At 41.4% G+C, this 25,675-nt stretch overlaps 1 protein-coding gene across 5 annotated transcripts in view; it reads left to right on the top strand.

The window, feature by feature from the left end:
• Scaf8 (SR-related CTD associated factor 8) overlaps positions 1–25,675 on the top strand; it is a 214,537-nt gene that overhangs the window by 31,284 nt on the left and 157,578 nt on the right. For all 5 annotated transcript variants that reach the window (XM_045158857.1, XM_045158858.1, XM_045158859.1 and 2 more), the window contains 5 exons: positions 10,280–10,363; positions 14,865–14,909; positions 21,570–21,731; positions 22,417–22,570; positions 24,093–24,223. In XM_045158857.1, the coding sequence (XP_045014792.1) occupies positions 10,280–10,363; positions 14,865–14,909; positions 21,570–21,731; positions 22,417–22,570; positions 24,093–24,223 (576 nt within the window). The remainder of the gene's footprint in view (positions 1–10,279; positions 10,364–14,864; positions 14,910–21,569; positions 21,732–22,416; positions 22,571–24,092; positions 24,224–25,675) is intronic.

Genomic DNA, 25,675 nt, shown 5'->3' with positions numbered 1-25,675 from the left:
TCCTGTAGGGAAGTAGCCCACTGCTGGTGGCAGTGCTGGAAGTAGCCACTGAAATCTTCAAGAGTTGCTTGGCAGGGGTATGAGAGTCGGCATGTGTGTGGAGGTCAGAGGTGGCTATTGGGTATATTACTCAATCGCCTTAGTTTTTGAGACAGGGTCTCTTACTAAATCTGATGTGTCTGGACTAGCGAGTCAGTGAACTCCAAGGATCCCCCCGTGTCCATCACCCCAGTGCTGAGGTCACAGGCGTGCACCACCACACTCTTATGGGGTACTGGGGTTCCGAGCGTAGACCTTCATGTTTGCACGCAAGCACTTCGCTGAGCTACTTCCCCAGCTCCTGCCAGTGGTGTGGCGTGGCGTCCTCGTGGGGGACTGGACAAACCTCTTCACCCCGCATAGCATGATAACACACACCAAAGAAGCGACACCCAAGTGTAGCTCGGCAAGCGGTGAGCTCACCTGGGTTGTCCTCAGGCGTGTGGATAACTCGGAAGGTGCTGCATCACTGGAGTTTCACCCCAGCATGGCCGACAGCTCACGAAAGCTGTACCTTTGGAGCTTCCCTGATCTTTTTAAATTGGGTTATCTTCTGAGCCTCCTGAGGTTACAGGAGCTTTCCTCTTCTCTTGAGAGGACTGTGGGAATTTGGAGGACATAGACACATAACGTGTGAATGTGCTCTGATTAATTATAACAGTTATGTGCCCTTAGTTCACAGAAAGCTTTTATATAAACCAGGTTTTTTTTTAAATAAAGTGTTTTGAACAACCAAAAATTTATTTTCTCACAGCTCTTAAGGCTGGGCAAAGATTCCGGTGTTGACTGTTGGGTTTCTGAGAGAAACTTCCCAGCTTACAGATACTTCTTTTCCCTAGGGGAGAGGGAGGGAGGACCTACAAGGTGTGGAGGCATGTATGGAAACCTGGTGTCTTGTTTTGAAGGAATCCAGAGCTGCCTGCCCATCCCTCCCCCATTTACCTTCATTGTATTTCTCAGTGCAGTCACAGCAGGGCTTAGGGGTGGAATGGGAGATGAACTGTGGAGGGTGGTTGTGCACAAGTGGAATCAGAACAGATGGTCATGAAATACGTTAAAAGGAAAGATACACGTCATGTTGCTCATCTCAATTTAGGCTTGATCCCCCAAAGAACTACGTTTTGGTTGTTAACACTGGTTCTTCTGGAGATTATGTCCTGTCACTGTCTTTATGCCTTTTGAATTTTAGGTATTGTTGTCACTGACACTGCTCTTGCCCTCTGCCATACCTTGAGTTTGAGTGGTGAGACTGGAACTCTGCAGAATGAATGATTCTTTTTCTTGGTACTTCCTTCTCTGTGGGCCATGGCTCTGGTCTCTGCTTCATCAGTTATCAGTCTTCTTCATCACATTTCTACTTTCTGGATGCTTATGACACCCCTTAACTGTTGATTTTTCTCTTCTCTCCATTCTTTTTCATTTTGAGTTGTTACACCCTCTTTTAAAGGTTTTATTATCTTTTCAATAGAGGAAGACAGTATTTCTGATCAGCATGCTACCTTAAATGGGAAGAATCATGATTGTATTGGTTACAGGAATTTTTGCAAGTCTTTGGGGATTTGAGAGATCTAATCAGTGTTCTCAAGGCCATTAAAGGGTCACTGTGTAGAAAATGAGATTAGTTGCTTTAGAATCATACATCCTGTTAAGTTCGTTTGGCCAAAAGCCAGCAACCTTGAAAGCATAGATTAACCCACCCTGATGTATGTAACCCGCTGTTGCTGGTTCTCAGGTGAATTCCCTGTCATAAGCTTCTTTCCCTGCACCTAGCTAGAGTTACACTAGTTCAGTACGGATCATACTGGGAAATAGTGTGGAGGCACGGTATTCTTAATTTGGGTGGCAAGTGGGAGTACCTCAAAAGGAGGGCAGGAGAATGCTCTCTGGAGATGTGAGAGAGAACATTGTCACAAACAAAGTGTATAGGACTGAGGGTGCTCAAATTCAGAGGTTAGCGTTTATAAATATATTCTTTGGTAACATATCGTGCCAATTTGGTTTTGCTTGAATACAAATGATCAGTATTTTTGCTGCAAAGAGAGCTGAGTGCATGTGATAGAAACACAGTGACCTTCACTAATTAGCATTTTGTCATTACTATTTGACCTGTTGTGTAAAATGTTTGTAAACCCTTGTCCTGATTGCTAATGAATGACATTTATTCATTTATTTTGCTACTTAATGAAAAAAAAAAACAGTTTTTTGAGGCAGTGTCTCTCTCTAGCCAAGGCTGACCTGAAACTCACTCTATAGTCCCAGGCTGGCCTAGTGATCATTCTCCTGAGTGCTGGGATTAAAGGTGTGAGCTACAATGCCTGGCATTTTAAAAATTGTTTTACTTATTTATTAGAGAGAGAGGGAAAAGGAGAGAGAGGGTGAGAATGGTGCACTGCTGCCAATGCCAATGGTGGCATGTGTCACCTTGTGCATTTGGCTTATGTGGATCCTAGGGAATTGAACCTGGGTCCTTTGGCTTTGCAGACAAGCATCTTAACTACTAAGCCATCCCTCCAGCCCTGGCTTTATTTAGTTTTTTACTGACATGGAGGAGGTTTGCAGCTCAGCTCCAGCAGGGTTTCTCAGTGACCTTACAGCCCAAGTATGTGGAATCTTCAGCAGTGGGGGTCTTACCATCTATTCCTGCTGGGAAACCAAGGGCCTTGGCAATGGCCTGTAATGTTTGGGGGTTCATCAGGGGCTTCCCTGGCTTACATGGCTCTTAGGGAGTTGGACCTGGTTCCTTTGGCTTCACAGGCAAGCAGCTTAACCACTAAGTTATCTCTCTACCTCCCCCCCCCCCGCCCAAATTTTTTAAATTTTAATTTCCTTATACTAGCCTACCAAGGAGCAAGTTTTCTCATGCCATTTTTATACATACTTAGTTTTGGTTGACTGCTGTCTAATCATGTTTAAACCTTTTCACCCCCAGTAGTCCTCCTTCCACTTTGATACTTTGAAGGTCTTGAGGAGTTCCATGGTGGTGTACCAGCAGGAGCTACCTTTCCAGCTTTACCCAATTCTGATTAAAGTTGTGAGAAAATGACTTGACTTGAAGGATCATGTGTGTGTGTGTATTTAAATTAACTTATTTTTATTAACAACTTACATGATTGTAACCAATATCCCATGGTAATGTCCTCCCTCCTCCCTCTTTCATATTTTAAGTGAATTTTTTGCAGTAATATACAGGAGAGAAAAACAAAAAAAATTTTTTTTTTTTTTCGAGGTATGGTGTCTCTCTAGCCCAGGCTGACCTGAATTCACTATGGAGTCTCAGGGTGGCCTCCTACCTCTGCTTCCCGAGTGCTGGGATTAAAGGCATATGCCACCATGCCCGGCTGAAAGGTTTAATACTGGCAGTTTAAAGTCAGTGGTAGAGCACTTGCGTGTCCTCCCTGAGGCCCTGGGTCTGATTCCTCAGCACCATACACACAAATAGTAAAAGAAGATTTATATGTTTAAGAGAGACTCTTCCATGTACATGAGGAGAATTGAAACATAAAGAATGGATTAGGACTGAGGAGAAGGCTCAGTCAGTAGAACTTGCCTTGCAAGTACTGAGGACCTGAGTTTGGATTCCCATCACCCATGGAAAAGTACCTGCCTGCAATCCCATCCCTGAGGAAGTGGAGACAGGAACATCCCAGGAGCCCCTTGATAAACTCTGGGTTCAGTGGGAAAGCCATTGAGGAAGACACCTGATGTCAACCTCGGGCCTCTACAGGCATGCATGCATGTCCCTCCCCACCCCCCAAAAAGAATTAGAGTGAAAGCCTCTTTAGTATTTTTTTCATTGAAATGATATTTTGGTGGCCAAAGGAAGGGTTGGGGCTGCCTTTATTAATCCTTGTGATTATGTGGAGTTTATTTAAGGGTTTTTTCACTTTAGATTAGTTAGAACATAGCATATGATAGGAAAAGACTGGTTTGGGAGGCAGATAGTAGGCATAATAGTTTTTTTGGTTGTTTGTTTGGTTGGTTGGTTGGTTTTCTTAGGTAGGGTCTCACTCTAGCCCAGGCTGACCTGGAATTCACTAGGTAATCTCAGGTGGCCTCAAACTCAAGGCACTCCTCCTACCTCTGCCTCCCAAGTGTTGGGATTAAAGGTGTGTGCCACCATGCCCTGCAGGCATAGTAGTTTTTAGGGAGGAAGAATTTTAGTGGAACAAACATTGGGATTGACACTTAAGACTTTAGAATGCACAACAGCCAGGCCATAAGCCTGGTGAAAGTACCCCTCCCCTCAAGAAAAAAAAGACCGAAAGAGTCCAAGCCTAAGAGCATGCAGCCTTGACCTTCTGACCTGACCTTGGCCCTCTAATGTGTGCTTAATATGGACATTGAATTTATTAGGCATAAGAAAAGGAAGGGCTCAGAATCAACCTTTATCTTCTTTAGCTTTTTTTCAGGGTCATGATGTGTTAACTGTTTCTGTCCTAATTCATATTTTGAGGATGTGGAGACATTTCTATACCTAGTTTGTGGTGATTGGGTTACATATTTGATGAAGGGAGCGTTCAGTGAATTATCTTGGTAGTTGGGCTAGTATGTAGTCTTAGGGCACTGTTAATGGATCACCCACTGGGTAGTGAAGGTTTGCTATTGATGTCCTATTTGTCAGCCATTGGCTTATATCCTGTACATTTAAAGATAATATTAAATGCAGTGTGTTCATACATATTGAATCATTTTGACATGTCTATAGAAAATCTAATTATCTGGCAGCATTCCATCACTGTTTTTTTTTTTTTTTTTTTTTTTGGTTTTTCTGAGGTGGGGTGTCATTCCAGTCCAGGCTAACCTGGCACTCATTTTGTAGTCCCTGGCCTCAAACACACAGGGCTCCTCCTACCTTGGCCTCCTGATTGCTGGGATTAAAGGTGTGCACCATCACACCCAGCTTTTTTAAAAAATATTTTATTTATTTGCAAGCAGAGACAGAATGGGTGTGCCAGGGCCTTCCAGCCTCTGCAAATAGAACTCCAGATGCATGCATTACTTTGTTCACCTGGCTTTGCATGGGTATTGGAGAATTGAACCCAGGTTGTTAGGAAAGCACCTTAACTGCTAGATCATCTCTTTAGCCCCACTGTATTCCATTCATTTTTTAATATACTTTTTTATATTTTAGTTATATATTATAGTTATATATATGTATGTATATATATGATATGTGTGTGTGGGGGGGAGGGAGGGAGGGGGAAAGGAAGAGAATGGGTGCACCAGGGTCTCCAGCCACTGCAAATGAACTCCACAGATGCATGTACCACCTTGTGCATCTGGCTTACGTGGTTATTGGGGAATCGAACCTAGGTCCTTAGGCTTTGCAGGCAAGTGCCTTAACTGCTAAGCCATTTCTTTAGCCCTGTATTCCATTCTTAATGTACTGAATATTTTTGTGACATTTATAAAATTCTCAACCCATCTGTAGAGCATGGAGGTTGATGCTTAGGACTGAGTGGCAGCAGATTTAGAGAGGCTATACACATGGAGAAAAAGGCAACAGTAGTGTCTGAAGTTATATACTGGGGCCACATTAGATTAATAAAGGCTAATTTATCCCAGTGGGTTAAGGAATAACTTTGTAAGTAGCTTAGTTAACAAAAACTAAATGCAGCTGGGCGTAGTATCACATGGCTTTAATCCCAGCACTCAAGGAGGGTCACTGTGAGTTTGAGGCCACACTGAGACTACATAGTGAATTCCAGGCCAGCCTGGACTAGAGTGAGACACTACCTCAAAAAAAAAAAAAAAACAACAAAAAAAAAAACCCCAAAATACAACAAAAACTTGCAGTAGAGATAATCTCTCTCCCCTCTCCCCTCTCCCCTTTCCCCTCTCCCCCCTTCCCTTCCCCCTCTCAACCCTTGCCCCCCTCCCCTCTATCTTTTCCCTTCAACCCCTCTCTCCCCTCTCCTCCTTCCTACCCTCTCCCTCTTTTCTCTTTCCTGGACGTAGGGTGTCACTCCAGCCCAGGGTGACCTAGAATTCACTATGTATTCCCAGGTTATGGCCTCAAACTCACAGCAATCCCTCTGCCTCGTGAGTGCTGAGATTAAAAGTGTGCACCACCACACCTGGCTCTTTTATTTTTATACACTACAAAACTAGTATCACCGAAGTATCGATTTCAGTAGACATTTGAGACGTGCGTTGAGATAGATAAAAAAATAACGACATGGGCAGATCTCTGTAACACAAGGCAGGAAGGGGAAAAGCATTAAAAGCCAGCCATCTTTAACAAATGGCAAACACGTATGAACTAGGTGAACCGATGTCTTATTTTGGGATTCAAGGAGAATACACTTTGAATTTTTAAAAAATTTTTAAATTATTATTTATTTATTTGAGAGTGACAGACAGAGAAAGCAGCAGAGAGCGAGAGAGAGAATGAGAGAGAATGGGCGTACCAGGGCCTCCAGCCTCTGCAAACGAACTCCAGATGAGTGCGCCCCCTTGTGCATCTGGCTAACGTGGGTCCTGGGGAATCGAGCCTCGAACCAGGGTCCTTAGACTGGCAAACACTTAACCACTAAGCCATCTCTCCATCCCCACTTTGTGAATTCTTGAAAAGGTATTTTTTGGGGGTAAAAAAGATTAATAAGTAGGTAAAAGCCATTGTTCAGAGGAAGTTCTTACCAAGTTTGAGAGCTGAGAAATTAATACTAAATTTCAGTAAAAGGCAGAGAAGATAGATGAAAATTAGGTGTATATTTTCTGATGTGAATATCACATTTAAGAAAAATGAAATTTAGACAAGTGATTTTTGGTGGCAAAATATTAAATGAGTGTCTAAAATATACTGTATTAGTCATTTTCCCAGTAGGATCTTTTTTTAAAATTTTTTAAATTTTTATTAACATTTTCCATGATTATAAAAAAATATCCCCCCCCCCCAGTAGGATCTTAATGTTTGCAATACGTGCACTTTTTTCCAGACTGTTGGAAGTGCTTCTGCAGTCTAAATTACACTCCTTTACCCATCCTCACCCCACCCATTAAAACACATGGGCAAAGTTCTGTTCCTGGAATATGGTCAGAGTTTGAAGTTCAGTCCTTCCTCCCACAGATGAAGAAGTGGTGCTTTATGAGCCTTAGAATACCTGAATCCTCTTTATCCCGGTAATAGAAATACTAGAACAGCCTTTAGATACAAAACATCTACCAAAGAAAGTGATTTAATAATTGCCAGTATCCATTGAGCTACCCCAGTTTTCAGTGTTTCTGTGTTCTGCCTGATATATGCAGTGCTGTGTCTTTTACATACCCACCAATTTTAAATCTTTTTGTTTTTTGTTTTTTCCTCTTTTTGAGGTAGGGTCTCACTGGTCCAGGCTGACCTGGAATTCACTATGTAGTCTCAGGCTGATGTCAAACTCACAGCGATCCTCCAGTGAGAACATAAAACAGAGTTTTGGGTTTTTTTTTTAAATTTCTTGATTTAGGGTCTAACTCTAGCTCAGGCTGACCTGGAATTCACTCTGTAGTCTCAGGGTGGACTTGAACTCAGTGATCCTCCTACCTCTGGTTCCAGAATGCTGGGATTAAAGGTGTGTGCCACCTTGCCCAGCTGTATAAAATGGAGTTTTGATCTAGTTGAGGAAGAGGGAAACCTTCCTTTGTTAGGTGGTTCTTTAAGGACAAGTATAGACTAGTGGGGAGGCCATGGTAGGAGGTATTCTAAATAGAGGAACGTTTCCTGTGCAGGTAACTGTACACATACTGTTGTGCTATGAACAAGAGTTGTGATGGTGGTCTGAGAGGAAGGTGATCATGGTGACAGGAATTGGGCTAAGTAGTTTTTTTTGTGTGTATGTCATTGACTTATTTTAAGGAATAGTGGATAGTTGTAATAGCCACCTGATTGGTTTTGAAAAGATAGCTATAACTGTGGAATACCATATCCATTCAGATGTTTCATGGGTGAGAGGAAGGTGATTGTGACAGAGATCACTGAGTTAGTACTAAGAGAGGAAGAGGCAAATATGGGGAAACTGAACAGGTTCCAGAGAGGAAGAGATGCTTAGACTAGAATTTGTAGTCTCAGGTAATTCTCTGCAATGCTCTCATAGCCAAAGCTTAGTGTCCAGGCTTTTAGACACAATGTCACTAGTGCAGTGAACTTTTAATCAGTTTCATTTAATAGACTTGGTTACTTTTCTGTTGCCTAATTATACAAAGGTGTCTTTAATTTTTATTCCTAAGCATTATTAAGTTTGAATATATTTCTCATATCCATGTACAACTCAAATTGTACAGCTCAATAGTTTTTAATATTGTATATTGACCACAGTGTTCAACCATCAACACAAGTTAGTTTTAGATTATTTTCTTTAACTTGGAAAGAAATGTTAATCTTAGTAGTCACTTCCTTTTTGTTTTTCTTTATCTGGGATTGAACCTGGGGCCTCAAGCATACAAGTGCTCTACCAATGAGCTAATTTCCAAACTCAAACTCTTGGCTTGCCTTTTCTATCATCTATCTGTCAATCATCTAGTCTTATTCATTTTTAGAGAGAGAGAGAAGAGAGACAGAGAATGGGTGTGCCAGGGTCTTCAGTCACTATAAATGAATTCCAGATATGTGTGCCATTTTGTGCATCTGGCTTCACATGTGAACTGGGGAATTGAACTCAGGTCATTAGGCTTTGCAGCCAAGCCCTTTAACTGCTAAGCCATATCTCCAACTCTGTCATTTTTCTTTAAAAAAAGTATTTTATTTATTTATTTGACAGAGAAAGTGGGGGGGGGGATGGGTGTGTCAGGGTCTCCAGCCACTGCAAATGAACATGTGCGTCCTTGATCCATCTGGCTAATGTGGGTCCTGGGGAATTGAATCTGGGTCCTTTGGTTTTGCAGGCAATGCCTTAACCGCTAAGCTATCCCTCCAGCCCTCATTTTTCTTTTTTAACTTAGCATAGTGTTGCCAGGAGCCAGGCACAGTGGTGGCACATGCTTGTACTACCAGCTCTTCAAGTGGCTGAGTCAGGAGGGTTGCCCTTTAGAGGCCAGCAGCTTTGCGAGATGCCACTTTAGAAACAACAAAGTTTCCAAAATTGACTTAGATGTCATGCATAAGGACCCCATTTTTATGTTTTTATGGTTGACAGCTAAATGTTTTGCTTAGTCCTGCATCAGTTAAGTCTTTTGGGTAGTTTATGCTTTTTTAAGTGAATTTAGAATTATGCGTAATGCTACATTCAGGTACAAGTTTTATGTGACTACTTAACTTTCAGCTCTTTTAGGGGTATACTGAAAAGTAAAATTGGACAGGTGATATGGTAATGAGTTTAAATTTTCTTGTTATATATATTTATTTGAAAAAGATATGTAGATAGAGTGCGAGATTGAGATTGAGAACGGGCACGGCAGGGCTCCAGCCATTGCAGACAAACTCCAGACCCATGCACCATCTTGTGTATCTGCCTTACATGGGTACTGAGGAATTGAACCTGGGTCCTTAAGTTTTGCAGGCAAGTGCCTTTCTTAATTGCCAAATCATCTCACCAGTCCCTCTTTTTTTCTTTTTAAATAAATTTCTAAATTATTTTGTAAGCCTGTTGTATATACACTCACATTAGCAATGCATTAGAATTTCAGTTTTTCCACATCCTTGATTCTTACTGCCTTTGTTTTTTTTTTCGAGGTAGGATCTTGCTCTAGCCTAGTCTTCACTCTGTAGTCTCATGGTGGCCTTGAGCACACTTACTGCCGATTTGATTATAAACAAGTAACTGAAGTGATAGCTCACTGTGATGTTCATGCTTTTTCTTATGGTTAATGATGTTGAGCTTGTTTTTTTAAAACTTTTTTTATTTACTTGAGAAAGACAGACAGAAAGGGCACACCAGGGCCTCCAGCCACTGCAAACAAACTCCAGATGCATGTGGCACCTGTGCATTTGGCTTACATGGGTCTTGGGGAAAACCAAACCTGGGTCCTTTGGCTTTGCAGGCAAGTGCCTTAGCCACTAAGCCATTCCCCCCAGCCCTATTTATTTTTTTGTTGTTGTAAGTTCTCGCTCTAGCCCAGGCTGATGGGGAATTCACTATGTAGTCTCAGGGTGGACACTTGAACTCCAGGTGATCCTCCTAACTATGCCTCCCGAGTGCTGAGATAAAAGGTATGCACCAACACGCCCAGTGAATTTAATTTTTAAAAGAAAAGTTATGTTTGGTTTCATTGAGAATATAAAACTGGAAATGTTAGTGATTTCTTTCTGTTCTTCTTTTTCCATCAGTTGTATTCCCTGAATGACTACAAACCACCCATTTCTAAAGCGAAAATGACCCAGATTACAAAGGCAGCCATCAAAGCAATTAAGGTGAGCCAAATATTTTACTTTAGCTTATTTAAAAGAAAATACCCTAGTATTTGAAGAAGAAAATACATGCTCTGTAGATTTCATATATTGACTCCTGCTTTGTGGTGTTAATATATGTTCATACTTAATGCAGAATGAATTTATTAACTTATGCCTTATACTTTATCTATTATTTGAATCTTATGATCATGATAGTAATACTATGAAAACTGTGTAGTAATACAATTAATGTCAGCATGTGAAAATTAACTAATTTTGATGTATTTCATAAAACTCATAACAGTACTTTTTTTGTTTTTGTTTTTTCGAGGTAAGTCTCACTCTAGCTCAGGCTGACCTGGATTTCACTGTGTAGTCTTGGGGTGACCTCGAGCTCATGGTGATCCTCCTGAGTGGGGATTAAAGGTGTGTGCCGCCACACCCGGCAAAACAGTACTATTTAAAAAAAAACTTAAAAAAAATTTTTCATTATGAGAGAGAGAGAATGGATGCACCAGGGCCTCTAGCCAGTGCAAACAAACTCAGATATGTGTGCCACCTTGTGCATCTCGCTTACGTGAGTTCTGGGGAGCTACACTGGGGTCTTTAGGCTTCACAGGATACCCCTTAGCTGCTAAGCCGTATCTCCAGCCCTAAAGCACCTTTTTAAAAATTTACTTATTTGAGAGTGACAGACAGAGGGAGAAAGAGGCAAAGGGAGGGGGAGGGAGAGAGAGAGGTGTGTGCTTGCACACCTGGGCCTCCAGCCACTGCAAACAAACTCCAGATGCGTGTGCCCCTTGTGCATCTGGCTAACGTGGGACCTGGGGAACCGAGCCTCGAACCAGGGTCTTTAGGCTTCACAGGCAAGCGCTTAACCACTAAGCCATCTCTCCAGCCCCTAAAGTACCTTTTTTTTTGGGGGGGGGGCTGGGGGATTGAGGGTTTTTTTAAGGTAGGGTCTCACTCTAACTCAGGCTGACCTGTAATTCACTATGTAGTCTTAGGGTGGCCTTGAACTCACAGTGATCCTCCTTTCTCTGCCTCCTGGGTGCTGGGATTAAAGGTGTGCAGCACCACACCCGGCTCCCTAAAGTACTTTTAAAAGTATAATACTTGTATCATTTCTTTTCTCATTACTGTGAACTAGTATCTGGCCTGAATAAGGAGAGAAAGAGGTTGTATTTTGCCTCGTAGTTCCGGAGGGCAGAGTCCATCGTAGTCGGAAAGGCATGGCAACCTAGAACAGGAGCAGAGCCGGCCGCATTTCAGCAGAGTCAGGAGCAGGGCACGTGGAGGTTGTCCCATAGAACCTCATGGCCTCCCCCGGCTCAGTAAGGCTCCCTGTCCTAATCGTCTACAGCCTTCCAAACTCACGAACCTATGGAGTCATTCTGTATTCAGACCACAACACCCAGAAATACAGATGCCAGCCAGCATTACTTCTCATTTCTAGATGTTGGAAACTGTGACATTGTGGCAGTCAGGTCTGCATTGCTGGTAGAAATCACACAACCAAGAGTAACTGGTGGGAAAAAAGGTTTATTTTGGCTTACAGACTTGAGGGAAAGTGCCACAATGGCAGGGGAAAATGATGGCATGAGCAGAGGGAGGACATCACCCCCTGGTCCACATAAGGTTGATAACAGGAACAGGAGGGTGTGCCAAACACTGGCAGACCAGAATAGTCCATCAAGCTGTACTTACAACACTGCAAGGCATCTCTTAGGCCAAGGTTTCAAATCCTTCCACATTCCTCTTGAAAATCAGCTCCAAAAGGCCAAAGCCACACAGTCAGGTGTCTAGCAGCAATCCTACTCCTTGGTACCACTTCATTGTTGCACTCAGATTCGCATTGCTGGCAGAAATCACCCAACCAAGAGCAGCTTATGGGAAAAAAGGTTTATTTTGGCTACAGGCTGGAAGGGAAGCTCCATGATGACAGGGAAATGATGGCATGAGCAGAGGGTGGACATCGCCTCCCTGGCCAACATAACGTGGACAATAGGAACAGGAGAGTGTGTCATACACTAGCAAGGGGGAGCTGGCTATAACACCCATAAACCTGCCCCCCACAATACACTGCCTCCTAGAGGTATTAATTCCCAAATCTCCATCCTTTGGGAACCTAGTATTCAGAACACTTAAATTTGGGGAACACCTGAATCAAATGACCAACGGCATTTAAGTCAGTTGTGTTTGCATCTAAGTATCTGTTCAGTCAAGAGTCAGTTTTTACCTGGTTGTGGTGGTGCACGCCTTTAATCCCAGCACTCAGGAGGCAGAGGAAAGAGGATCACTGTGAGTTCAAGGCCACCCTGAGACTACATAGTGAATTCCAGGTCAGCCTGGGCTAGAGTAAAACCCTACCTCGAAAAACAAAAAAAGTCAGCTTTTTTGGTGTACTATACTAATTTGAGGTATTATTATTGTCTTTAATGTTTTAATAAAAATCCAACAGTTTGTGGCATCTTATGGTGAACACCACATGCTTTTTCCTTGATTCACCAATCAGTAACCTCGTGGCACATTTGCTTTATTTCTATATGCTCATCACCATCTCAGCTCTTTGGCTAAGATCAAGACTATTTATATACATAGGCATGTAGAAACATGATTTATTTGAGGATTTTTTTGTGTGTGGGGGGGTTCGAAGTAGGGTTTCACGCCAGCCCAGGCTGACCTGGAATTCACTACATAGTCTCTGGGTGGCCTCCAACTCAGGGCAGTCCTCCTCCCTGTGCCTCCTGAGTGCTGCACATTTCATTCTTAATGGCACTTAGTCCCTGTATATGTGCTTTTAAAGCCCCTAAGAGCAAAGATGTTTTCCTAAGCAACCATACATACTACATTGATCACACACAAGATTTTTTTTTCAATTTCATTATATTCATTTGCAGGGAGGGAGGGAGAGAGAGAGAGAGAATGGGCACATCAGGGCCTCTGGCCACTGCAAATGAACTCCAGATGAATGTGCCCCCTTGTGCATCTGGCTTATGTGGGTCCTGGGGAATCAAACCTGGATCCTTTGGCTTTGTAGGCAGATGCCTTAACTGCTAAGTTATTTCTCCAGCCCACATGTAAGAAATATGTTTTTGGATGCCATGATATGCTTATGGCCATTCTATATATAACATTTTAGCAGTATTGCTTTGAGTTCTTATGACTCTTCAGTCTAAGGTGGTATCTTTTGTATAATAAAAATTAGGAGACAAAGTATAATTAAGATTAGTTCTTTAAAACAAATATGCTAATCCTGGTTTACAATTGAGTTAATAAAACTGAAACCAATTCTATGTATGTTTTATTAAGTTTACCTCTTATATTTTATTTGTTTCTTCTGAGTTTTGTATTTATTTTATGAAACCTGAGTCTTCCTGATTTTAAACTCATATACTTCTGTTAGCTTATCCTGAACAGTCCTTTACCATGTTGTTCACTTCTATGTCTTAGATACACCTTCAGTTCATTTTTTCAGGAGGAGATCAGGGAAGCTAAAAAGCAGCTCTCTCACATACGTGGATTGACAGTTCTATTGTATTTACTTCCTTATTTAGTATTCTCCCTGATTTATGGGTTAAAATAATACTGTAGAACATCTATGCTTCATAATCCTTGTATGAACATGCCTACCTATGCAGGCCATATCCATGTGTTTTCCCTTTTTTAAAATAAAATCTTTAGTATGTTTATTTGTATAAAGAATAACTTTTATTTCAGAGTGAGAGAGAGAATATGAGAGAATTGGCATGCCAGGTCCTCAGCCAACACAATCAAACTCCAGATGCCAGCACCACCTAGTGGTTATGTTTGACCTTGTGCTTGCCTCACCTTTGTGTCTCGCTTAAGTGGGATCTGGAGAGTTGAACATGGGTCCATAGGCTTCGCAGGCAAGCGCCTTAACTGCTAAACCATCTCTCTAGCCCTGTGTTTTCTGTTTTAAAAAATATATTTTTATTTATTTGTTTATTATTTATTGGGGCAGGGGAGAGAGAGTACACGAGGGCCTCCAGCCACTGCAAACGAACTCCAGGTGCATGGGCCATCTTGTACTTCCAGCTTATGTGGGTACTGGAGAATCGTACTTGGGTCCTCAGTCTTCGCAGGCAGGTGCCTTAACCACTAAGCCATTTCTCCAGCCCCCATATGCTTTTTCTATTAATGCGGCATGTTTAAGTGTGCTTTTCTAATAGAACTTGTTTTTTTCTTTATGCAGCCAAGTCTTGCCTCACACTTAATCCTTCTGCCTCAGCTTTTGTACTGCAGAGGTTACAGTCATGCATCACCATTCTACATCTGTGTTAAAATAACAAATATTCACTGTACATATGGACTGCAAATAATCATTTCGTAACTTAAATCATATATAACTCCTTATGAAAGTGAGTGCTGCAAATGTCTGTCATATAAGGTTTGATTACAGTTCATTGTTTTGATTGGTTAGAGCTATGTTTATGCTCATGTTTAACAGAATATTCTAATAAAAATGATTTTAAAATCATCCTCCTTTTTTCTCTCACAGTTCTATAAACATGTGGTACAAAGTGTTGAGAAATTCATTCAGAAAGTAAGTATATACTTCTAATATATATAAACTAAAAATGTGCTGTTTTTGTGTATTGATGCCTGTGTTTAAAGAAAATCAGTAAGTGAGTTAAGTTTTGATGTACTGTTGAACAGTATTTCCAATTATTTATGCTTAAGAAAAAAAATGAAAGTGCCTTTTTTTGTCATTTTGAAAATGACAGCTTTTAGAGATACTTTTCCTAGGTTTGTATTGCCATATGAGCATCTGTCCCTTGACAAAAAGTCAGTATGATTGATTTTGATGAAATGATCAATCTGTTGCCATGTGTGTCCTCTAAGGAATTCTCACTTGTGATTTCAGGCTATAAGCTTAGAAAGCAGCTCTGTACTTATAAAATATATGGATAAAATGCTGTCTCACTAGCCATTTTTGTTCTAGTGTTTCATTTTATCTGAGCCATTAAGACATTAAACTTTGCTACATCTTGTTGCTGAAGTCCACAGTTGGGGAACAGAATTGAAAATAGTTGTCTTGCATGTACGTAACGTCTTGTAGGCAGCCTGGGGTCGCGGGGCTGCCGCCGTCTGCGCTCATCAGCACGCCATGTACCGAGGACTGCTCCTTGTGAACTGACGCTTTACTGACTGTACTGGCGTTGGCACTTGGCACTGTGAGAGAAGTGAAAGACTGGAAGAAGGGTGCAGGGGTGAAGGTGAATATATGTCTGTAAACTGGGGAGCTCAACTAACTCGGCTGACATGTATTCTATTAAATATTTAATTTTTTAAGCCTTGCTTTCTCCATAAAATATTGACTATTTTGGGATTAAGTAATTTAGATAACTTGAATTTAAAGATACAAGTAAAATAGTGTGCTGTTTTAAATAAATCAAACTATTAAATAAACATATTAGTGATCGAAAATTTCTGTGTTAACCTTTTTTAAAATTGTGTGTGTGTGTGTGTGTGTGTGCTTGTGTGTGGATACATGTATGGGGCATGAGTGCCCGTGTATGCATGTTCATGTGTATCTCAGGTTGAGAGTGAAGGTCTTGCTTACTTGCCCTATTGAGACAGGATCTCCCCCTTGAACACCGGTCCCTTTGTCTTGTTTGGCTAGCCAGATTGCCTCAGGGATCCTCTGCCTCTGCTCAAGCACTGGGATTACAGTGGGTTGCCATGCCCGCCTGGTCTTTGTGTGGTATGGATGGGGGCTGCAGTCCTTACCCTTCCTCGGGAGTCGGCTCATGAACCACAATGTGAATACGAGAGGGGGTTAGGAATCAACTTGGCGTACAGGGTTTGACTGCTGCTGTGCTTTGCTGTAGAAGTGCTCTCCTCTCTCGTTTATTCACTGAAGCAGATCTGGGTCTGCAGAGATCGGACTGCTGTGTTTATGGGTGAGCAACGACTGTGTGTAACAGTTAAGTTGCATGGGCTTATTTTCAGTTAAAAATTGAGCCTTAAAGTGATTATGTGTAATTAGATCAATGAGGAACATATAACATCGCCCCTATAAGTTTCCGTCACTTTCCTTTGGTGGCAATGCCTTCTACAGATTAAGTGTGCCAAATTGGAAGATCAAAACTCAAAATTCCTTCAAAACCTCAAACTTCGAAATTTACCATGATACAAGTGGAAAATTCCATATCTAATCTCTTGTGATGGGTCATGGTCAAAAATATAGTTATACTAAAGCCATGTAAAATTACCTGTAGGCTATGTCTATAAAACTTACAGTATGATAAATTGATGCCATGTTTATGCTTGGAATTCATCTCCATGATAGCTCATTATAGGTGTGCACATATTCCAAAAATCAAAATAAGCTCAATAAAGCCTTTTGGGTAGGAGGTGCTTTCGTCAGCGCGGCACTGCGTCGCCGTCTGTGATTCGAGGAGCCACAGCACTGGTGCAGCCGCCTTAGTGGAACTGTAGCAGTTTCCCTGCACATGGTCTGTCAGAGCTCTGTGCAGTCTGGTCACAGCTGTGCACCCGCATCAGTCCTGCTGCAGCCAAGATACAGAACAGCCCTTTACCCCAAGGATTGGTTGTGTTTCCTTTTTGTTTAGTCACACTCAGCTCTCCTGTCATTCGAAACATCCTGCAGTTACTAATCTCCTTTCTGTAATTTTGTCTTAGCGTTGACTCTTAACAGCAGAAAGTAGCAGCATTGTGTTGAAATGGGATTATTTTAACTTTTTTTTTTGGTTTTTCGAGGTAGGGTCTCACTCTAGCCCAGGCTGACCTGGAATTCATTATGGAGTCTCAGGGTGGCCTCGAACTCATGGCGATCCTCCTACCTCTGCCTGCCGAGTACTGGGATTAAAGGCGTGCGCCACCACACCCGGCCTTTTTTTTTTTTTTTTTTTTTTTTTGAGGTAGGGTCTTGCTGTAGCCCAGACTGACCAGGAATTCACCCTGTAGTCTCAGGGTGGTCTTGAACTCACAGCGATCTGCCCCCTCTCCCATTAAAGGCATGTGCCACTTCACCTGGCTTGAAATAGGATTATGATGTAAACTATGTGTACATTTTGCAAACGATACTGCTTGCCCAGAGGGCTGTCAGACAGTGTAGACTGAGGGATAGCTACAGATGATAGCTTGGACAGAATAACAGTCTCACAAATACATCTAAAGTTTCAGTCATCCTACCTGTTTTTACCTTTCTTCTTTCAAAAGGCTTATTCTCTGCAGGATGAAAAAAAAAACATTGAAAATCATTAGAATATTGCTTGAAGATGGTTTACCTAAGAAAATTTATATGTTAGCAGATTTAAGAAATCATGCAGAGGTCAGTTATGATAGCTCATGCCTATAATCTGAGCACTCTGGAGTCTGAGGCAGGAGTTTGAGGCCAGCCTGGGCACCATTGTGAGACCTTGTCTCAAAAACCAAAGAAATAAACAGCATGTACAACAACAAAATAATTCACATAGTAGAATGTCATTTGATTGGAGAGTCTTAGAAATTCTTATTTTCAGTCTAAGAGAATTTAGGATGAAACTGAAAACATTTCATATTTCCTTTTTTAAAGAATTAATTGCAAGTGGGGGTTGGCAGGGATAATGAATGAATAGGTGCATCTGGGATTCTTGCAGATGCAAATGAACTGTAGAGGCATGCACCACTTTGTTTCTGTAGTGTTATGTGAGTGCTGGGGAATCAAACCTGGGCCAACCCAGGCCAACGTGCTTTGCAGTTAAATGCCTTTAACAGCTGAGCCATCTCTCCAGCTCAGTTTCTACTTACTTCTTTTTCAGTTTTCCAAGGTAGGGTCTCGCTCTAGCCCAGGCTGACCTGGAATTCACTATGTAGTCTCAGGGTGACTTCGAACTCACAGCGATCCTCCTACCTCTGCATGCACCCCCATACACAGCTGGTTTCTACTTTTGACTTAGCCAAGTTGACCAAACATTAGATTAGATTATTTAAAACCTTACATTAAAAATAATTTTTGCCATCTTATGTGGGAAAAGTTTTTATCTATTATGGTAAGAAATTCCACCCTACAGCATGTCAGTGGGCAGAATGCCTGAAGATTCGGTGGAAGGGACATGGTTTCACAAGGTCTTGATATTTAGCACTAGAACTGCTTGACTTCACAGTGGTTCATAAAAGTTTTATTTTTACTTTATTGGAGTCTGTACTTCTGTACTCTGTTTGTAGTCAGTTTTTGTTATGAACCAAGGAAAAGATATTTAACACTACAATGTTACTTGTTTGACTACTAAATACTAATTTTTGAAGATCTTATTTGCAACTTGTAACTTCTGTTCAGCCTCACTTTTGAGATTTTTTTGTACACTAAGTGCTATATATGTAAGATTCATTTCTGGCTTTGAGAAAGACTTTGAAAATGTGCCTGATCAGTTATTAGTAAACAATTACTAATTACCATGCAGTACTAGGGAATAAGTTTTTTTTAAACAAAGTTGATGTCCTGGTTATGTTTTAACAAGTTTTAGTTAAATGTTCGTTTGGTAGACAGCTATTCCTTGGACTACATAAACAAAGAGTGCCTTGGCTAGATGTGAACTGACGAAATATAGGCCAGTTTGGGGGGATGTGAAGGAAAACCTTATTTCAAACTTTAAAAGAGGGTAGCTTTAAATAGCAATTTTTCTTTCTTCTTTCTGAGGCGGGGTCTCATTCTTTCCCCAGCAGACCTGAGACTAACTGTGGTCCTAGGCCTGCCTCTCACCTTTGACCCCCCCCCCTTCCCGTGCTGGGATTAAGGCCTGTGTCACTACTCCTGGCTGAAAAGTCATTTTTTAATACTTATTTATAGTCTAAAATTTTAATGTCCACACATTATCATTTTTCTTCTAAAACTTATTTGTGGGTGGGCATGCCATGATGCATGTATGGTGTTGAGGACAACTTGAACTTGGAGATATCTGTGATCCATCTTTATTATTATTATTATTTTTGAGAGAGAGAGAGAGAGAATGGGCACAGCAGGCCCTTGCAGCTGCTGTGAACCAACTCCAGATGTGCTGTGGCCCTTGTGCTGCACGGGCGGCCGTGCTTGCGCCACTGTCCTTCTGGCCGTGTGCGACCTGGAGACCCAAACATGTGTTCTTAGGCTTTACAGGCAGCGCCTTAACCTTTAAGCCATCTCTCCAGCCCTGAGATCGATCTTCTGTGAAACATCATCTCTTGCTGTTGCAAATGAATTGCTAGACTGGAAGCAAACATCAGGTCATCAGGCTTGTGGCCCATGAGCTGGGGATTCTCCCAGCTCTGACTGCCATTGTCATAGGTGCATTGGGACCACAGATGCATGTGTCAGGTTAGCACTGGGCTTAACATGAGTGCTTGGGAATTCAACCCCATTTGGCAAAGTTCACAAGCAAGTACCCTCACCTGTGCAGACATCTTCCCAGCCTTCATTATTGCCGACTTATGAAATACTTCAAGCATTTAAAAGCCAAAACCCTGGAATCAGTTCCTTTGGATTAATGTCAAATTTCAATAAAGATCCATGGTACCTTCTAGACTTTTTACAGGATGAAGTTATTCATTGTCTTGGCTGCAGGTTTTATTTATCAACTTTGATGTGTCTACTTTCAGGGTAAGGTTGACAGTTTCCTGATCTGTTTCCACAAGGAGTCTCTCAGAGTTTTGTGTTAGTGTGATACATGATTTCTACAAATCAAGTTTAAGTTCAGTATCCAACCAGCTATGCCCTAGGGCAAATCCTTTGTAGTTGTAATTTAATTGTAATCAACATTTTTTAAAACAGGTTTTCTTATGTTTCTTGGCCTGGAGACAAAAATAGTAGCAGAAGGCTTGATAGTAAAAGGATATTTGTTAATTGATAACTTCATGTGCTGTATGTATTTTGAAAATATTCACTTTCTTTTCCTCTTCTAACTCATGGTGAACCATCTTTTGTTGTTTTTGGTATGTTTCTCTACCTATGTAGGGTAGACCATTAGTGCTAACAAAGGATGAGACTTTTTTTTTTCTTGGTGTTTTGAGGTGGGGTGTCACTCTAGCTCAGGCTGACCTGGAATTCATTATGTTTTCTCAGTGGCCTCAAACTCATGGTGATCCCCCGAGTGCTTAGATTAAAAGCGTGTGCTGTCACACCCGGCTTACTCAAAGTATGGGACTTTTTCCAAGCAAGCATCTTTAGCCACTGAGCCATCTCCCCAGCCCCCCAGCCCCCCAGCCAGTGTGAGACTTCTGTTGTTCCACAAAAGGGTGGGAGGGAGGAAGGAAAGACAGAGAGACAGAGTTAGTGAGTGTGTGCACAGAGCCTCTAGCCCCTGTAAAGGAACTCCACATGCATGCACTACTTCATGCATCTGGCTTGTGTGAGTTGTGGAGAAGAGAACCTGGGTTAATAGGCTTTACAAGCCAGCACCTTTAACCCTGAACCATCTCCTCAGTCCCCCAGTGGAGTACTTTGAGAAGTATTTTCATGGTTCAGTATTTCCCCCACAGGTATTATAATCTCTCACAGGTGAGGCATTTGAGAATAAAATTGGAACTTTGGGTTCAGTGTATTTTTAAAAAACATTTTTGTTTGCAAATGTGGGGGATGGGGACCACACACACACACACACACACACACACACACACACACACACACACGGAATATAATGGCCCTCAGGGCCACTAGCCTCTGCAAGTGAACTCTGTGCCACTTAGTACATCTGCCTTTATGTGGGTTCTAGAGAGTCAAACCAGCTCTTACGCTTTGCAGGCAAGTGCCTTAACTGCTGCACCATCTCCCCAGCTCCTCTGTATGTATTTAGCACGTTACATTGTGTCATTTGGTATTGGTTCTCTCATTAGTATTGAAACCTTTTTGTTACTTCCTTCAAAGTAAGGTATGCTGGTATAACATTTTCTAGAAAGCTTTCCTGAATCTGCTTCTTTCTTCCATGTAGCCTTTCAGAATCATTACACTTTTTATATAACAATGTCTTATTTATCAGGTGGCTCTCTGTCATTGAAAGCACTTCCACAGTGCTAGTTTGGAAGTTGGGTAAGTGGCAGTTGAGCTGAGCACAAGGAGAAGCCAGAGAAGATTCTTGTCATTCCACAGACAGGTGGTGAGGAGGAGGCGATGTTTGTATAGTTATCACATCAAGAGTAGTGCTTTGTATTTGTATAGGATTTATGATCGTTTTCTCTATCAAGAATTTTACCTATGTTCTTCCCCTTCTCATTCTTTTCTTATTAGTGTAAACCAGAATATAAGGTACCTGGACTTTATGTTATTGACTCCATTGTGCGACAATCCCGACATCAGTTTGGTCAAGAAAAGGATGTCTTTGCACCCAGATTTAGTAATAACATCATTAGCACTTTCCAGAATTTGTATCGTTGCCCCGGGGATGACAAGGTACGTTGTTATTTTGTTTGAGGTGCTTCATTGCTCTCTTGGCCTTAGAGTCTCCACATTATCTTGGTCTATAACTGGCATAATCATATACTCCTAGTTGCTTTGAGTTTGTTTATTATAACAGCTAGATATGATTTTTAATATATTACCCAGCTGTTGCTGTATTTAAGTAATACATAAAATGAAATTGGGGATTTGGCTCTGAAGTTGGTTATTCAGAAGATGAGAATTGATGAGATGAAGTTAAATTCACCTTTAAGTACAGTTTTTGTGCTGAGATAAATCCTGACTGTGTCTTAGCGGCCTTTGCACAGTTCTTCTGCCAGCCGTTCTGTGGGTCTTGTGTGGACTGACACACCCAGGAGGAGACGGAGCCTTGCTGTCAGTTTTGCCTTCAGCCAAGTGGAGATTTCATCCTTTTTTTTTTTTTTTGGTATTTTGTTTTTTAAGGTAGGGTTTCACTATAGCTCAGGCTAACCTGGAATTCGCTCTGTAGTCTCAGGGTGGCCTTGAACTCACAGTGATTCCCCAGTCGGCCTCCTAAGTACTGCGATTAAAGGTGTGCATCACCACATCCCGTTGATTTTATCTATTTTGAATATTTATCAGAACTACCAATATGAAATAACTCTGCTAAGGTTTTGAAAGCAAAAAAACTAAAAATGTTAAGTTTTCTTTCTTACAGAGCAAAATAGTGAGAGTATTAAATTTATGGCAGAAGAATAATGTGTTTAAGAGTGAGATTATTCAGCCTCTACTGGACATGGCTGCAGGAATCCCGCCCCCAGTCGTCACGCCTGTCTTGGCCAGCACTACTGCTGCTATGAGCAATACTCCAGGTATGTGGCTACAGTTGTGACTCAAGCCATTCTTTTTTTTCCTGGGTTTTCAAGGTAGGGTCTTACTCTAGCCCAGGCTAACCTACAATTCACTCTTTAGTCTCAGGGTGGCCTCGAACTCACAGCAATCCTACCTCTGCCTCCCGAGTGCTGGGATTAAAGGCTTGCGCCACCACGCCCAGCTTCAAGCCATTCTTTTCACACAATTATTCATATGTAAGATAAACAGACAGTGCAGTGGAATTTGTCTAAGGCTAGATAATTGAAAGAAAATCTGAGAGAAAAAAATGAAACCAAATGTGTTTTTCTGTAGTTCTAAAATTTAGAAAGCTGTGTAATCCCTAGAAATATCAGCATAACGAAATTGATCCCTCCTCTCTGCTTCCCCTCCCCGCACCTCTCTTTCACTGTTGGGGACTGAATTCAGGGCCTTGCATGTGGTAGACAAGTGTTAAGTTATATCACTAACCCTCAATTACTGATTTAGATTGTTTGTAACCTCTTAAATTTGTATATAAATCAACCTGATATGTATAGGAAATTGCTGAGTCTAATCTTTAAAAATGGTTTGAAAAAACCCAATAGTGCTTTAGTAATGACTTCAAAATCTTACCTTCTTGGGGCATTAAATGATGTTTTTTCAAGGTAGGATCTTGCTGTAGCCCAGGCTGACCTGAAATTCACTATGTAATCGCAGACTGGCCTTGAGCTCACCTCAGCATCTAGAGTGCTAGGATTAAAGGTGTGCACCGCTATGCTCAGCAAATTTAGTTTTTGTTGTATATGTATATATAAACAGGCTTATCTACATGAACCTACTTGTGAACATAAATGGATTTATATTATACATACTATCAAAGTTTTATTATCAGCGATGGTAGTGTTACTGTTTTCTTCTGTTAAAGAATTATAATAAGACTTTTTTCCCCTAGGTAGGATCTTGTTCTAGCCCAGACTGACATGGAATTCACTATGAAGTCTCAGGGTAGCCCCAAACTCATTGTAATCCTCCTGCCTCTGCCTCCCAAGTGCTAGGATTAAAGGCATGAGCAACCATGCCCAGCTTGTAATATATATATATTTTTTTTTTGGTGGGGGTTTTCCAAGGTAAGGTCTCACTCTACTCTCTACTCTCAGGCTGACCTGGAACTCATTATGTAGTCTCAGGCTGGTCTTGAACTCATGGTGATCCTGCTGCCTCTGCCTCCCAGGTGCTGGGGTTAAAGGCATGCGCCACCATGCCCGGCTATTGTAATATGATTTTTAATGGTTGCTAAGTATATCAGCTTCATATGGACTTTCCACTAGCAGTTTTTTCTTTTTGTCTTTTAAATCAGCCTCATTACATGAAAGAGTTAATTTTTTCTTTTTTTTTTGGAAAAAGACACTAAAGTTAAAACACATTACTTTGTGGATATTTCAAGTCCTCTGCCTTTTTAAGTTGTGTGTGTGTGTGTGTGTGTGTGTGTGTGTGTGTATTTATGTGTGTATTCATTTGTGGATGTATGATGTATTTTAAAAGGTACACCTGTGACACCTGCTACTCCAGCCAATGTTGTCCAAGGCCTTCCTGATCCATGGGTATCTCAGATAACAAATACAGATACACTCGCAGCTGTTGCTCAGATCTTACAAAGTCCTCAAGGTCAACAGGTGAGCAGTTTTTCTGTTATATCAAGAATGATTAGGATTGTTCTCCTAAAATAATGTTTTTACATAACATCTAAAGAATGTGCCTTTTTTTAATTGCTTAAAATTATTTATTTATTTGAAAAAGAGAGAGAGAGAGACAGATGGGAAGAGAGAGAATGGGCACGCCCAGGCCTTAAACTTCTGCAAACAAAATCAGGATGTATGCGTCATCTTGTGTATCTGCCTTATGTGGGTTCTGGGGAATCAAACTTGGGTCCTTTGGCTTTGTAAGCAAGTGACTTAACAGCTAAGCTCTTTATTGCTTTATAAAATGGGAATGCTGTAGTACCCTGTATCTTCTATTTTTATTCATAATTCATCATGAAAATTTTGTCCTTAAAGTTGTTATTATAAAAAGTTCATTCTTTAAAAAGTATTTAGAGCTGCATGTGGTGGTGCACACCTTTAATCCCAGCACTCAGGAGGCAGAGGTAGGAGGATTGTGAGTTTGAGGCCATCTTAAGACTAAATAGTGAATTCCAGGACAGCGTGGACTAGAGAGTGAGACTACCTCAAGGAAAAAAAAAATTATTTGAGAGGGAGTGATGGAGAGAGGAAGAGAAAGAAAGAAGGAAAGAGTAAGTAACTTAAGTAAGGAAATGCCAGGGCCTCTTGGTGCCATAGACGAACTCAAGGTGGATCCACCACTTTATGCATCTGTCTTTTATGGGTGCTGGGGAATTGAACCGAGGCTATCAGAGTTTTCAAACTAGCACCTTTAACCACAGATCAGTATCCCCAGCTCAAAAGTTCACTCTTTAGCAAAACACTGAGTTAGCACACAGTTTAGCAAGTATTAGGTGCCATTGTCACCCCACTCCCCACTAGCAAGACAGGGTGCTTTCTTCTTTAGGGGAGGCAATTTTAAGAGTGACAAATTTAGTTCTGGTGGCGATAGGCAGAAAAAGATAAATGCATGAAGCGTATTTTGGGGTAAGAGGTCAACTAGAGAGTGATGCCACAAGATTTCTTTGAGGAAATGGCATTTGACTTGAGACTTCTAAAGAACTGGTTACCCCTACGATAGGATAAGAGGAAGCAGAGAAGGCTGAAGAAGATGGCTTAGCAGTTAAGGTGTTTGCATGAAAAGCAAACAGCCCCAGTTTGATTCCCCAGGACCCACGTTAGCCAGATGCACAAGGAGGCAACGCATCTGGAGTTTGTTTGCAGTGGCTGGAGGCCACTCTGTTTCTATCTCTCTCTCTCTCACTCTACCTCTTTCTCTGTCTCTCTCCCAAATAAATATATAAATAAATAAAATGTATTTAAAAAAAAAGAGGAAGCAGAGAGAATTGTGAGTGCCTGCATCCAGGGAAGTGGGAGACATTGGTGTATTGTACAAATAGAGACCAAGCTGCTGTGGCTGATAGGTCGCGGGTCAGGGTGATCCTCTTGCATGTGATGCATGTTGGA

Source organism: Jaculus jaculus, chromosome 9 (genome assembly GCF_020740685.1).
Source record: "Jaculus jaculus isolate mJacJac1 chromosome 9, mJacJac1.mat.Y.cur, whole genome shotgun sequence".
In the NCBI taxonomy this organism is placed as follows: Eukaryota; Metazoa; Chordata; class Mammalia; order Rodentia; family Dipodidae; genus Jaculus; species Jaculus jaculus.
Note: the sequence above shows the minus strand (reverse complement) of the source record. Positions and strands in the feature narration are given on the sequence as shown.